Raw genomic sequence first — 12,862 nt, 5'->3', positions numbered from 1 at the left:
CTCCTTCTCCTCTTCCTCCACCTTCTCCTCTTCCTCCTCCTTCTCCTCTTCCTCCACCTCCTCCTCCTCCTCCTCTTCCTCCACCACCTCTTCCTGCACCTTCTCCTCTTCCTTCACCTCCTCCTCTTGCTCCACCTTCTCCTCTTCCTCCACCTTCTCCTCTTCCTTCACCTCCTCCTCTTCCTCCACCTCCTCCTTCTCCTCCTCCTGTCAGAAGAAGCCACATCACTGCCAGATGTTCAGCTGGAGTTCACGTGAAGTGAATCCACTCAGAATGTTCTGCGTGAAGGTCAATTAAAGGTTAACTTTGGTGACCTTTGACCTAAAACATTTACCTGCAGAAACATTGTGTCAGCGACCAGACTGTTTAAAATCAATGAATGCCTTATTTTTATTTATTTATTAAATGTTTCATCTGAACCGAATCCAGCAAAGCAAACTGAGCTGTAAAGAGAAGATATTATAATATATAATATAATATCTCAAATGACTCATCTTATAATAATGACTCATTAACTTGAAATAACGACTCATTATCTTATAATAATGACTCATTAACTTGAAATAACGACTCATTATCTTATAATAATGACTCAGTATCTCAACACAATTAAGTTTTTCACTATTCTGCGGTACAAATTCAATAATTCCAGACGTACGTCATTATTATGAAACATTTTGTCATTGTCACATTGGCAGAAAGGAGCCGCCATGCTGCCTTCTGGGAAACGTAGTCCTGAACACGGACCTCGTGATTGGACGATTCACGACTTCCGTTTCACCTCGGATTCAGTTTATTATTAATTGTGTTTCTCGTTTTTAATAAAACACACTTCTAGAAAGAAAAGAAGAAGAGTCTCTTTGATTGTATTTGAAAGCATTAAAGAATAAATTAATTTCAATGTGTCAAACACTTCCTCAACTTTTATCTTAAACAACTTTTCTGGTTAAAATGAAAAAAATTCTCTAGGTATGTTTGTTATCCGATCGTGTTCCCTCATTGTGTGTCTCTTATAAAAGGAGAAATCAAAATATGAGTAATATTTGATATCGACATCAGACCTGACGATATCTGTTTTATTGTGACAGGAAAGAACAGCTCAGTGTCTCTAAAGGAGCTTGTTGTGGAGGAAGAGGGACGAATAATCGGTTATTAACACCTGCTCGGTGCATAAATATTGTACCTTTTACTCCACCACATTCAGTTACTTTTATAATTAATACGAAATATAATCAACTAACAAATGATGTATTATTATACGGTTCATGAATGGTTCAAGTTTAAGAAATCAGGATGAAAAGATGTATTGATGGTCTGCAAATCATGCATGTCATTTTATAATGCATGTCTGAGTTTTCTTATAGTGTAGTTTTGCTACTTGTGTATTTTGCTTGTATATAAATATCAGTAATAAATATTTTTAAGTCTGGAATAAAGGAAAATGAATATTATTCTGTTGAACTCCTTGAGAGGCTGGTTTCATAGAAAGGGTATTTAATGGCGCAGTAATGGCCAGGATCCACAAGGAGGCAGTAATGCAGCAGCGCGGCTTCCGGCTGCCGAAAAACACTAACGAAGAAGAGGAAGTCTTCCCGGCAGCCAATCAGCGCTCTCGCTCTTCTCAACCGGTAAACAGCTGCTGCGTCACATCCGCTTCGCTTTTAGGGAGGAAACCCGCAATAAAACGTCTCATTTGAGATGAAAGATGGTATCAAACTGTTGTTTCAGCGCCGAAATCTAAATAGTAGTGTAAACGCTCATTTAAACCGTTTTGTAACGTCTCCTTCGGGCGGTTCCGTAACCTCCGCACGAACAAAGCCGAGTGACTTTCCCACAGCTGCTCGGGCGGCACGTGAGCGCGGCTTCGCCCCCTGATTGGCTCGGTCAGCAGCGTCACTTCAAAGAGCCGAGGCTCGCGCTGCGCTGCTATTGGCCGGCTGCGTTCTGGCGCCAGTATTTCAATAAGAGAGGCTCGCGGACACCAGAACCCGCTTCAGTCCGCGCGCCTCGTCTTCGTGCCCGCTGCTCTCCGGTCTAAAGTCTTTATTCTCTCCGGTCTAAAGTCTTTAAACTTTTATTATCTCCGGTTTTAACCCTTTATTCTCTCCGGTTTAAAGTCTTTAAACTCTTTATTCTCTCCGGTTTAAACTCTTTATTCTCTCCGGTTTAAAGTCTTTATTCTCTCCGGTCTAAAGTCTTTATTCTCACCGGTTTAAACTCTTTATTCTCTCCGGTTTAAAGTCTTTATTCTCTCCGGTCTAAAGTCTTTATTCTCTCCGGTTTAAACTCTTTATTCTCTCCGGTTTAAAGTCTTTAAACTCTTTATTCTCTCCGGTTTAAACTCTTTAAACTCTTTATTCTCTCCGGTTTAAACTCTTTAAACTCTTTATTCTCTCCGGTTTAAAGTCTTTAAACTCTTTATTCTCTCCGGTTTAAACTCTTTATTCTCTCCGGTTTAAAGTCTTTAAACTCTTTATTCTCTCCGGTTTAAACTCTTTAAACTCTTTATTCTCTCCGGTTTAAACTCTTTAAACTCTTTATTCTCTCCGGTTTAAAGTCTTTAAACTCTTTATTCTCTCCGGTTTTAAACTCTTTATTCTCTCCGGTTTTAAACTCTTTATTCTCTCCGGTTTAAAGTCTTTAAACTCTTTATTCTCTCCGGTTTAAAGTCTTTAAACTCTTTATTCTCTCCGGTTTAAACTCTTTATTCTCTCCGGTTTAAACTCTTTATTCTCTCCGGTTTAAAGTCTTTAAACTCGTCTCCACGATGCTTTCTCCGCGCGCTCCTCTCTCGGTGAAGCACGAGCCGTCCCTCCGCGGGCAGATGGCCAACATGGCGCTGGACAAGGAGAACACGGTGAGGACCGGAGAGCAACCGAGCGTCTCGGCGACGTGTTTGAATGCCCGTCAGTCTAAGTCACGTGGGGTAACGTTCCTCTCCGTGTGTTTCAGCCGCCGAGTCTCAACACGAGCCGCATCTTGGCGTCTAAAACCGCGCGGAAGATCTTCTCCGAGGTTCCGGTGAGTCCAGACCACACGTGACCTCCAGGGTCTCCAGACCACACGTGACCTCCAGGGTCTCTAGACCCCACGTGACCTCCAGGGTCTCTGACGTCATATTCCGTCGTTGCTTTGTGTTGCTGGTTTGGCGCCAAAAATGTCGGTTGTGGCGCCAAATGATCAGCTGTTCTTGTAAATAATCGATTATTTTTAAATGGCGTGTATTTAATAATTCTGGTAGATCCAACATATGTCATCAATTAGTGATTTTAATTGTTTGTGATCAATAATCTGTCAGACTCATTGATCACTAGAGTGTAGTAACATGTGTCTGAAGAGCCCTGATCAGACTCATTGATCACTAGAGTGTAGTAACGTGTGTCTGAAGAGCCCTGATCAGACTCATTGATCACTAGAGTGTAGTAACGTGTGTCTGAAGAGTCCTGATCAGACTCATTGATCACTAGAGTGTAGTAACGTGTGTCTGAAGAGCCCTGATCAGACTCATTGATCACTAGAGTGTAGTAACGTGTGTCTGAAGAGCCCTGATCAGACTCATTGATCACTAGAGTGTAGTAACATGTGTCTGAAGAGCCCTGATCAGACTCATTGATCACTAGAGTGTAGTAACGTGTGTCTGAAGAGTCCTGATCAGACTCATTGATCACTAGAGTGTAGTAACGTGTGTCTGAAGAGCCCTGATCAGACTCATTGATCACTAGAGTGTAGTAACGTGTGTCTGAAGAGCCCTGATCAGACTCATTGATCACTAGAGTGTAGTAACATGTGTCTGAAGAGCCCTGATCAGACTCATTGATCACTAGAGTGTAGTAACATGTGTCTGAAGAGCCCTGATCAGACTCATTGATCACTAGAGTGTAGTAACATGTGTCTGAAGAGCCCTGATCAGACTCATTGATCACTAGAGTGTAGTAACATGTGTCTGAAGAGCCCTGATCAGACTCATTGATCACTAGAGTGTAGTAACATGTGTCTGAAGAGCCCTGATCAGACTCATTGATCACTAGAGTGTAGTAACATGTGTCTGAAGAGTCCTGATCAGACTCATTGATCACTAGAGTGTAGTAACGTGTGTCTGAAGAGCCCTGATCAGACTCATTGATCACTAGAGTGTAGTAACATGTGTCTGAAGAGCCCTGATCAGACTCATTGATCACTAGAGTGTAGTAACATGTGTCTGAAGAGCCCTGATCAGACTCATTGATCACTAGAGTGTAGTAACATGTGTCTGAAGAGTCCTGATCAGACTCATTGATCACTAGAGTGTAGTAACATGTGTCTGAAGAGCCCTGATCAGACTCATTGATCACTAGAGTGTAGTAACATGTGTCTGAAGAGCCCTGATCAGACTCATTGATCACTAGAGTGTAGTAACATGTGTCTGAAGAGCCCTGATCAGACTCATTGATCACTAGAGTGTAGTAACATGTGTCTGAAGAGCCCTGATCAGACTCATTGATCACTAGAGTGTAGTAACGTGTGTCTGAAGAGCCCTGATCAGACTCATTGATCACTAGAGTGTAGTAACATGTGTCTGAAGAGCCCTGATCAGACTCATTGATCACTAGAGTGTAGTAACGTGTGTCTGAAGAGCCCTGATCAGACTCATTGATCACTAGAGTGTAGTAACATGTGTCTGAAGAGTCCTGATCAGACTCATTGATCACTAGAGTGTAGTAACATGTGTCTGAAGAGCCCTGATCAGACTCATTGATCACTAGAGTGTAGTAACGTGTGTCTGAAGAGCCCTGATCAGACTCATTGATCACTAGAGTGTAGTAACATGTGTCTGAAGAGCCCTGATCAGACTCATTGATCACTAGAGTGTAGTAACGTGTGTCTGAAGAGCCCTGATCAGACTCATTGATCACTAGAGTGTAGTAACGTGTGTCTGAAGAGCCCTGATCAGACTCATTGATCACTAGAGTGTAGTAACGTGTGTCTGAAGAGCCCTGATCAGACTCATTGATCACTAGAGTGTAGTAACGTGTGTCTGAAGAGCCCTGATCAGACTCATTGATCACTAGAGTGTAGTAACGTGTGTCTGAAGAGTCCTGATCAGACTCATTGATCACTAGAGTGTAGTAACATGTGTCTGAAGAGCCCTGATCAGACTCATTGATCACTAGAGTGTAGTAACGTGTGTCTGAAGAGCCCTGATCAGACTCATTGATCACTAGAGTGTAGTAACGTGTGTCTGAAGAGCCCTGATCAGACTCATTGATCACTAGAGTGTAGTAACGTGTGTCTGAAGAGCCCTGATCAGACTCATTGATCACTAGAGTGTAGTAACGTGTGTCTGAAGAGCCCTGATCAGACTCATTGATCACTAGAGTGTAGTAACATGTGTCTGAAGAGCCCTGATCAGACTCATTGATCACTAGAGTGTAGTAACGTGTGTCTGAAGAGTCCTGATCAGACTCATTGATCACTAGAGTGTAGTAACATGTGTCTGAAGAGTCCTGATCAGACTCATTGATCACTAGAGTGTAGTAACGTGTGTCTGAAGAGCCCTGATCAGACTCATTGATCACTAGAGTGTAGTAACATGTGTCTGAAGAGTCCTGATCAGACTCATTGATCACTAGAGTGTAGTAACATGTGTCTGAAGAGTCCTGATCAGACTCATTGATCACTAGAGTGTAGTAACGTGTGTCTGAAGAGCCCTGATCAGACTCATTGATCACTAGAGTGTAGTAACGTGTGTCTGAAGAGCCCTGATCAGACTCATTGATCACTAGAGTGTAGTAACGTGTGTCTGAAGAGTCCTGATCAGACTCATTGATCACTAGAGTGTAGTAACATGTGTCTGAAGAGCCCTGATCAGACTCATTGATCACTAGAGTGTAGTAACGTGTGTCTGAAGAGCCCTGATCAGACTCATTGATCACTAGAGTGTAGTAACGTGTGTCTGAAGAGCCCTGATCAGACTCATTGATCACTAGAGTGTAGTAACGTGTGTCTGAAGAGCCCTGATCAGACTCATTGATCACTAGAGTGTAGTAACATGTGTCTGAAGAGCCCTGATCAGACTCATTGATCACTAGAGTGTAGTAACGTGTGTCTGAAGAGCCCTGATCAGACTCATTGATCACTAGAGTGTGTAGTAACGTGTGTGTGTCTCTGTGAAGAAGACCAGCGCTGAGGAAGAGGAGCCGCTGCTGAAGAACAACCCTCGTCGCTTCGTCATCTTCCCCATCAAGTACCACGACATCTGGCAGATGTACAAGAAGGCCGAGGCCTCCTTCTGGACCGCGGAGGAGGTGAGTGGAGGGACGCCTGTGGGGGCGGGGCCTCCAGGTGACTCGTGTTCACTTCCTGTGTCTGTGCAGGTGGACCTGTCCAAGGACCTGCAGCACTGGGAGTCTCTGAGGGACGAGGAGCGCTTCTTCATCTCTCACGTGTTGGCCTTCTTTGCAGCCAGCGACGGCATCGTCAACGAGAACCTGGTGAGTTATTGATCCAACTTTATACGTTATTGATTTATCCTGGTGAGTTATTGATCCAACTTTATACGTTATTAATTTATCCTGGTGAGTTATTGATCCAACTTTATACGTTATTGATTTATCCTGGTGAGTTATTGATCCAACTTTATACGTTATTGATTTATCCTGGTGAGTTATTGATTCTACTTTCTTTATAGGTTGATTAATGTATATTAAACTTCTGGTTTTGTCCATAATATAACTGTTTTAAATTGGAATGGGGACTGAAGTATTACTGGTGCTCTGCTCTGATTGGCTCTCCATGTGACCACCAGGTGGAGCGCTTCACACAGGAAGTGCAGGTGACGGAGGCCAGGTGTTTCTACGGGTTCCAGATCGCCATGGAGAACATCCACTCTGAGATGTACAGCCTCCTCATCAACACCTACATCAGGGAGCCCAAAGAGAGGTAAGCTGGTCCTGGACAGACTCTGGTCCCGGTCTCTGGTCTGAGTCTGACGGTGCGTTCACTGACCCACAGAGAATACCTGTTCAACGCCATCGAGACTCTGCCGTGTGTAAAGAAGAAGGCCGACTGGGCGATCCACTGGATCGGCGACAAAGACGCCAACTTCGGTAAAGCGGCGCTCTGCGGTTCCCCACGTGGTGTCGGTTCGGTATTGATCGGGTACTGATCCTGACTCTGTGGTTCCCCCAGGAGAGCGCGTGGTGGCCTTTGCTGCTGTGGAGGGAATCTTCTTCTCTGGTTCCTTTGCCTCCATCTTCTGGCTGAAGAAGAGAGGCCTGATGCCCGGCCTGACCTTCTCCAACGAGCTCATCAGCCGAGACGAGGTACTGGTTGTGTTACTGGTTCTGTGTCCGCACTGGTTCTGTGTCCGCACTGGTTTCTCACTGGTTCTGTTACTGGTTTCAGGGTCTGCACTGTGACTTTGCGTGTCTGATGTTCAAACATCTGGTGAACAAGCCGTCGGCAGAGAAGGTCACCAAGATCATCAAGAACGCCGTCGCCATCGAGCAGGTCGGTGGTCACGTGGTGTGTGTTGCTGGTTGAACTGGTTTCAGCGGTCTGGTCTGACGGCGTGTCGTTGGTTCTGTCTCAGGAGTTCCTGACGGAGGCTCTGCCGGTGAAGCTGATCGGGATGAACGGCGAGCTGATGAAGCAGTACATCGAGTTCGTGGCCGACAGGCTGATGCTGGAGCTGGGCTTCACCAAGGTAAGCTCCCCCCACCAGAACGCCGCTCCAGTACGTTAGCGGGTCCGTGGGGATGAGAAGCGCAGGGGTACGGACCTCGGCCGATGATGGGGGCCGAGTGCCGCCGCAGACGTTCCGTTGGCGGGCGAGTGGTTCGCCGGCGGGGCGCCGGGGGCACGAAACAGACGCTGGTCTGAACGGACCCGACTCGCCCGTAGCGCCGCTAGAGAACGCCTGTCTGGACTCACCTGACCTGGGTTCTGTTGTGTTCTGCAGATCTACCGGGCGGAGAACCCCTTTGACTTCATGGAGACCATCTCTCTGGAGGGGAAGACCAACTTCTTTGAGAAGCGCGTGGGAGAGTACCAGAGGATGGGCGTGATGTCGGGAGCCTCGGACAACACCTTCAGGCTGGACGCCGACTTCTGAGGACGCTCAAAATGCACTAATTCAACCCAGTGGCGCTTTTACCCCGTTGCATGCTGGGAAATGGCAGATTGCAGCGTCATCGTGATGAACTTAAACTCCCACCGCAGATTTGAGTCTGCGGCCATTTTGTTTTTGTAAATACTAATGTTTCCTCTTTTGTGATTGAGATGTATTTATTAGTACTTTTAGATCGGAGTGGTGGAGCGCTTTGTCAAATGTGTACAGATGTTTTATTTGGTTTTGTATTAAAAGTTATATAAACATAATTCTGAGGGCGGAGCCACACCTGCTGACAGATGGTTAAAATAATAAAGTAAATAGCTTCTCAGCCAATCTGACCCCAGACCAGCTGTTCTGAAGAACTGGTTTTTAAAAATGTACGTGTGTGTGTATATATATTATTTTGTACAGTTGCATTTGTTTTTTGTAATAAATACTTTGAAAATGTAATCTTATTTGAAAGCAGTTTGATCAGAAATTATCGCTTGATGAATATATAATGTGTGTTTTTATGTTTGGAAGAATGATTAAAATCTATTTAGTGAGCTTTTAAAGTTGTTTATCTGATTACACTTTGGACAGAGCTTCAGTATACAGGTCTTATGCTAAGCTAACTAGCTAGAGGTGTACACAGTTTGACCCATCCTTAAGGAGATGTGAAGCAGCTGGGGGTTCAGTGCCTTGCTCAAGCACACTTGAGGGGAGACCGTTCAAAGTTATTTGAAAAAATAAAACAAACACACTGGGTTATTTTACACTATAAATATCTCACTCTGTGTGTGTGTATAAATACCTCTCTCTCTGTGTGTATAAATACCTCACTGTGTGTGTATAAATACCTCACTGTGTGTATAAATACCTCACTCTGTGTGTGTGTATAAATACCTCACTGTGTGTATAAATACCTCACTGTGTATAAATACCTCTGTGTGTGTGTATAAATATACTGCGTTTATACACTGCGTTTATATACTGCGTTTAATTATACTGCGATGAATTATACTGCGTTTAATTATACTGCGTTTATATACTGCGTTTAATTATACTGCGTTTAATTATACTGCGTTTATATACTGCGTTTAATTATACTGCGTTTAATTATACTGCGTTTATATACTGCGTTTAATTATACTGCGTTTATATACTGCGTTTAATTATACTGCGTTTAATTATACTGCGTTTATATACTGCTTTTAATTATACTGCTTTTATATACTGCGTTTATGTACTGCGTTTAATTATGCATACATATGTGTATGTGTGTATATGATTATATAACCCCCACCACCACCAGGTGATCCCCTTTGCTGGGACGATCCTGGGGGGTCTGCTGCCGGGAGAAATGGTTCTGATTCAGGGCTCGGTGCTGCGTGATGCCGACAGGTGAGGAGGTGAACTGAACTAGATGTGTTAACCCCCCCCACCAGGTTCCAGTGTAGATGACATCATTACAAACTGAACTAGATACAGGTTTTAACCCCCCCCCCCCCCCCCCACCAGGTTCCAGTGTAGATGACATCATTACAAACTGAACTAGATACAGGTTTTAACCCCCCCCCCCCCACCAGGTTCCAGTGTAGATGACATCATTACAAACTGAACTAGATACAGGTTTTAACCCCCCCCCCCCCCCCCCCCACCAGGTTCCAGGTGGACCTCACCTGCGGCAGCAGCATGGAGCCGAGGGCCGACGTGGCGTTCCACTTCAACCCGAGGTTCAGGACCCCGTGTGTGGTCTGCAACGCGCTGCAGGGGGGGCGCTGGGGCCGGGAGGAGGTCCTGGACCTGAACCCCTTCAGGGCCGGGGACCCCTTCGAGCTCATCGTCCTCGTCCTGAAGGACACGTTCAAGGTGAGAGAAAATATATATATATATACATTCCCTAGTAAAGGTACTTGGTAACCTTTAGACGGCAGTGTTCCCGGTACTCTTCCTAGTAAAGGTACTTGGTAACCTTTAGACGGCAGTGTTCTGTGTACTCTTCCCTAGTAAAGGTACTTGGTAACCTTTAGACGGCAGTGTTCCCGGTACTCTTCCTAGTAAAGGTACTTGGTTGGTAACCTTTAGACGGCAGTGTTCTGTGTACTCTTCCCTAGTAAAGGTACTTGGTAACCTTTAGACGGCAGTGTTCTGTGTACTCTTCCTAGTAAAGGTACTTGGTAACCTTTAGACGGCAGTGTTCCCTGTACTCTTCCCTAGTAAAGGTACTTGGTAACCTTTAGACGGCAGTGTTCCCGGTACTCTTCCCTAGTAAAGGTACTTGGTAACCTTTAGACGGCAGTGTTCCCGGTACTCTTCCTAGTAAAGGTACTTGGTAACCTTTAGACGGCAGTGTTCCCGGTACTCTTCCTAGTAAAGGTACTTGGTAACCTTTTAAACGGCAGTGTTCCCGGTACTCTTCCTAGTAAAGGTACTTGGTAACCTTTAGACGGCAGTGTTCTGTGTACTCTTCCCTAGTAAAGGTACTTGGTAACCTTTAGACGGCAGTGTTCCCTGTACTCTTCCCTAGTAAAGGTACTTGGTAACCTTTAGACGGCAGTGTTCCCGGTACTCTTCCCTAGTAAAGGTACTTGGTAACCTTTAGACGGCAGTGTTCCCGGTACTCTTCCTAGTAAAGGTACTTGGTAACCTTTAGACGGCAGTGTTCCCTGTACTCTTCCCTAGTAAAGGTACTTGGTAACCTTTAGACGGCAGTGTTCCCTGTACTCTTCCCTAGTAAAGGTACTTGGTAACCTTTAGACGGCAGTGTTCCCTGTACTCTTCCCTAGTAAAGGTACTTGGTAACCTTTAGACGGCAGTGTTCCCGGTACTCTTCCCTAGTAAAGGTACTTGGTAACCTTTAGACGGCAGTGTTCCCGGTACTCTTCCTATTAAAGGTACTTGGTAACCTTTAGACGGCAGTGTTCCCGGTACTCTTCCTATTAAAGGTACTTGGTAACCTTTAGACGGCAGTGTTCCCGGTACTCTTCCTAGTAAAGGTACTTGGTAACCTTTAGACGGCAGTGTTCTGTGTACTCTTCCTAGTAAAGGTACTTGGTAACCTTTAGACGGCAGTGTTCCCGGTACTCTTCCTAGTAAAGGTACTTGGTAACCTTTAGACGGCAGTGTTCCCGGTACTCTTCCTAGTAAAGGTACTTGGTTGGTAACCTTTAGACGGCAGTGTTCTGTGTACTCTTCCCTAGTAAAGGTACTTGGTAACCTTTAGACGGCAGTGTTCCCGGTACTCTTCCCTAGTAAAGGTACTTGGTAACCTTTAGACGGCAGTGTTCCCGGTACTCTTCCTAGTAAAGGTACTTGGTAACCTTTAGACGGCAGTGTTCTGTGTACTCTTCCCTAGTAAAGGTACTTGGTAACCTTTAGACGGCAGTGTTCTGTGTACTCTTCCCTAGTAAAGGTACTTGGTAACCTTTAAACGGCAGTGTTCCCGGTACTCTTCCCTAGTAAAGGTACTTGGTTGGTAACCTTTAGACGGCAGTGTTCCCGGTACTCTTCCCTAGTAAAGGTACTTGGTAACCTTTAGACGGCAGTGTTCTGTGTACTCTTCCTAGTAAAGGTACTTGGTAACCTTTAGACGGCAGTGTTCCCGGTACTCTTCCCTAGTAAAGGTACTTGGTTGGTAACCTTTAGACGGCAGTGTTCTGTGTACTCTTCCTAGTAAAGGTACTTGGTAACCTTTAGACGGCAGTGTTCCCTGTACTCTTCCTAGTAAAGGTACTTCCTGCTGCAGGTGGCGCTGAACGGAGCTCACCTGGTGGACTTCCAGCAGCGAGTGGACCTCCAGCGAGTGGACACGCTCTGCATCTCCGGAGGAGTCCTCATCCAGGCTGCAGGAATCCTGCCGAGCTTCGTGAGTCTCATGGGCCGGTGCTTCTGTCTCCGTGTGACGAGGAGAAATGACTTGTTGTTGTTGTTGTTGTTTAGAGGGACGTTTCTCCTGTGGCCAGTCTGACCAATCAGGAACCACCAGAGATGAACCAGGAAGTCCCTCAGACGGTAAATTTTTTGTCCAACGTGAACAAACACATGAGTGATGTCAGCTTTAAGTCAAATACACTATTTATATTATTAAGTATAATAGTTTTAAGTCTTCATAACATATTGATCACCGTTCTTTCAGATGATCATCTCGTCTCCGGCTGACTTTGTGAGTTAATGAATTAATTGCATTAAACGTTTTAATGATAAGTATTCTTCAGTGGTTCTTCCTTCTGGTCTGAAATGCACCAGGTGACATTGTTTGTGTTGCATTCACTGACCGGAGGAGAATGTTGACATTTTAAGAGCTGACGTCTGATTGGTTAAAGATAAAAGCTCTCCTGTTCTCCAGAGAGTTCCCTTCAGAGGAGAGCTGGCTGGAGGACTGAGTGTTGGACGCAGCATCAGCATCACAGGAGAGACCCAGCAGCACGCCCACAGGTACCTGTCTGTCTGCGGACCTGTCTGTCTGTGGATATGTCTGTGGACATGTCTGTGGACATGTCTGTCTGTCTGTGGATATGTCTGTGGACATGTCTGTGGACATGTCTGTCTGTCTGTGGATATGTCTGTCTGTGGACATGTCTGTCTGTCTGTGGACATGTCTGTCTGTCTGTGGACATGTCTGTCTGTGGATATGTCTGTCTGTCTGTGGATATGTCTGTCTGTGGACATGTCTGTCTGTCTGTGGACATGTCTGTCTGTGGATATGTCTGTCTGTGGACCTGTCTGTCTGTGGATATGTCTGTCTGTCTGTGGATATGTCTGTCTGTGGACATGTCTGTCTGTCTGTG

The 12,862-nt window shown here is 45.2% G+C and overlaps 2 protein-coding genes across 5 annotated transcripts in view; both read left to right on the top strand.

Moving 5' to 3' along the window:
- The first annotated feature begins 1,614 nt into the window (after positions 1–1,614).
- Positions 1,615–8,647, top strand: LOC117727135 (ribonucleoside-diphosphate reductase subunit M2-like). 4 transcript variants are annotated; one of them, XM_034527228.1, is made up of 11 exons: positions 2,066–2,172; positions 2,748–2,858; positions 2,954–3,022; positions 6,154–6,285; positions 6,355–6,471; positions 6,786–6,919; positions 6,992–7,086; positions 7,169–7,302; positions 7,385–7,489; positions 7,572–7,685; positions 7,941–8,093. In XM_034527228.1, exons 2-11 carry the CDS (start codon positions 2,769–2,771, stop codon positions 8,091–8,093), a joined length of 1,143 nt encoding a protein of 380 aa, XP_034383119.1. In that variant the 5' UTR covers positions 2,066–2,172; positions 2,748–2,768. The 4 variants fall into 4 exon arrangements, with proteins under 4 accessions (XP_034383121.1, XP_034383122.1, XP_034383119.1 ...); XM_034527227.1 differs by having other exon boundaries at positions 2,067–2,120; positions 2,696–2,858; XM_034527230.1 differs by having other exon boundaries at positions 1,615–2,858; positions 7,941–8,647.
- A 570-nt stretch (positions 8,648–9,217) lies between these two features.
- LOC117727695 (galectin-8-like) overlaps positions 9,218–12,862 on the top strand; it is a 3,769-nt gene continuing 124 nt past the window's right edge. The window contains exons 1-6 of the mRNA XM_034528121.1: positions 9,218–9,476; positions 9,737–9,944; positions 11,821–11,940; positions 12,015–12,086; positions 12,211–12,237; positions 12,421–12,535. Coding sequence (XP_034384012.1) covers positions 9,436–9,476; positions 9,737–9,944; positions 11,821–11,940; positions 12,015–12,086; positions 12,211–12,237; positions 12,421–12,535 — 583 coding nt within the window. The 5' untranslated portion in view covers positions 9,218–9,435. The remainder of the gene's footprint in view (positions 9,477–9,736; positions 9,945–11,820; positions 11,941–12,014; positions 12,087–12,210; positions 12,238–12,420; positions 12,536–12,862) is intronic.

Source organism: Cyclopterus lumpus, chromosome 24 (genome assembly GCF_009769545.1).
Source record: "Cyclopterus lumpus isolate fCycLum1 chromosome 24, fCycLum1.pri, whole genome shotgun sequence".
NCBI classification, from domain to species: domain Eukaryota; kingdom Metazoa; phylum Chordata; class Actinopteri; order Perciformes; family Cyclopteridae; genus Cyclopterus; species Cyclopterus lumpus.
Note: the sequence above shows the minus strand (reverse complement) of the source record. Positions and strands in the feature narration are given on the sequence as shown.